Source organism: Apteryx rowi, unplaced genomic scaffold (genome assembly GCF_003343035.1).
Source record: "Apteryx rowi isolate R43461 unplaced genomic scaffold, aptRow1 scaffold_492, whole genome shotgun sequence".
NCBI lineage: Eukaryota > Metazoa > Chordata > Aves > Apterygiformes > Apterygidae > Apteryx > Apteryx rowi.
Genome location: NW_020450752.1, coordinates 73,771 through 75,174, shown reverse-complemented (window position 1 = coordinate 75,174; position 1,404 = coordinate 73,771). Strand labels below are relative to the sequence as shown.

The window sequence follows — 1,404 nt, the reverse complement described above, 5'->3', positions numbered from 1 at the left end:
GGCGGGAGGCCGAGGCGCCCGGCGCGGCCGCCAGCGAGGCGCAGCTGGAGGCGCGCGTGGAGGCCGCCTTCGACGCGCTGGAGCTGCACCTGCGGACGCTCTCCGACTACGTCACCAAGGAGCTGCCCGACAAGCTCAAGGCGCAGGAGATGAAGCAGCAGGCCAAGTGCGCCGGGCGGCCGAGCGGGCGAGCGGGTGGGCCCCGGCCCCCGCGCGTCGCCCTGACGCCCGCCGCTCTCCCCCCACCCCAGGGTCTATCTGGAGCGAGCCAGCCAGCACTTCGCGCCCCTGGCTGCGGAGCTGCGCACCGGCGCCTTCGAGCTCTTCTCCCAGCTGCTGGATTTCGGCAAGCGGGCGGTGCAGCGGCCCTGAGCGGCGCCCGCCCGGCCCCCAATAAAGGCGCCTTGAGCCACCGCCGCCGCCATGTCACTCGTGCTGCCGCGGGGACCCGTCCCTCACAGTGTGGCCCTGGGGGTGCTGGAGGTGCCGCCCGCGGGTCCCTGCCGCGAGGTGACCCCGGCCCTCCGGTGTGCTGTCCCCAGGGTGTCCCTTGGCCATGCAGGGGACGTGGGGGAAGGGGACACTGCTGGAGCCAGACGGGCTGAGCGGGGCTCACAAGTGGGGCAGCGGGAGGGAACCGGCCCCAGGGAGCCCCCAGGTGGGAGGACGTGATGGGCACAGCTGAGACCCGATGGACTCAGCGCTGCCAGCACTAAGGATGGCAGCACTGGGAGCAACCCCTCCCCTCGCGTCACGGCCTGTCGGTCCTCGTGCCCGTGCTTAAGATGGCGGCGATGGACACAGCGCTCCCTAGCGTCACGGTTTGTCCTCGCCCCCCCCCCGCCTGTAGTAAAGATGGCGGCGCTGGGACCAGCCCCACCCCGGAACGTCACTGCTTGTCACGGTCCTCTGCCCCTAAGAAAGATGGCGGCCTCAGGCCTAGTTTCTCCCAGAGCGTCACCTCCGGTCAGCGGCCTTTGCCCCTAGCAAAGATGGCGGCGTGCCAATGCAAACCAAGCCCCGCGAAGCCTTTTCCGGTCCGCCCCGCCCTCGCCAAAGATGGCGGACGAGGCGACGCGGAAGGTGGTGGCGGCGCTGCCGCTGCTGCGGACAGCGGCGAGCCCGCGGGACCGGGAGCTGTGGGTGCAGCGGCTGAAAGAGGAGTACCAGGCGCTCATCAAGGTAGGCCCCGCCGCCGCTGCTCCGGCAGGGGAGCGGCTCGGCGCTGCCCGGGCTGCTGGGGCCCCGCCGCGACGGTGGCCGAGGAGGGTCGCGCCGAGGCTCGCCCCCGCCGCGCACAGCGCCCCCTGGGGGTTGCCCCTGGCCTCCTCCTCCTCCGCAGCGCTGCCCGGGCTCCCTCGTTCCCCTGGGGCCCACTGTCTCGTTCCCCTGGGGCCCACTGTC

At 72.7% G+C, this 1,404-nt stretch overlaps 1 protein-coding gene across 2 annotated transcripts in view; it reads left to right on the top strand.

Annotated features, from left to right (window-relative positions):
• Positions 1 to 1,025: 1,025 nt before the first annotated feature.
• UFC1 (ubiquitin-fold modifier conjugating enzyme 1) overlaps positions 1,026 to 1,404 on the top strand; it is a 2,343-nt gene continuing 1,964 nt past the window's right edge. Inside the window, exon 1 of one of the 2 annotated variants that reach the window (XM_026079098.1) lies at positions 1,026 to 1,182. In XM_026079098.1, coding sequence (XP_025934883.1) covers positions 1,060 to 1,182 — 123 coding nt within the window. In that variant the 5' untranslated portion in view covers positions 1,026 to 1,059. The remainder of the gene's footprint in view (positions 1,183 to 1,404) is intronic. The other variant, XM_026079099.1, reaches the window with a different exon arrangement.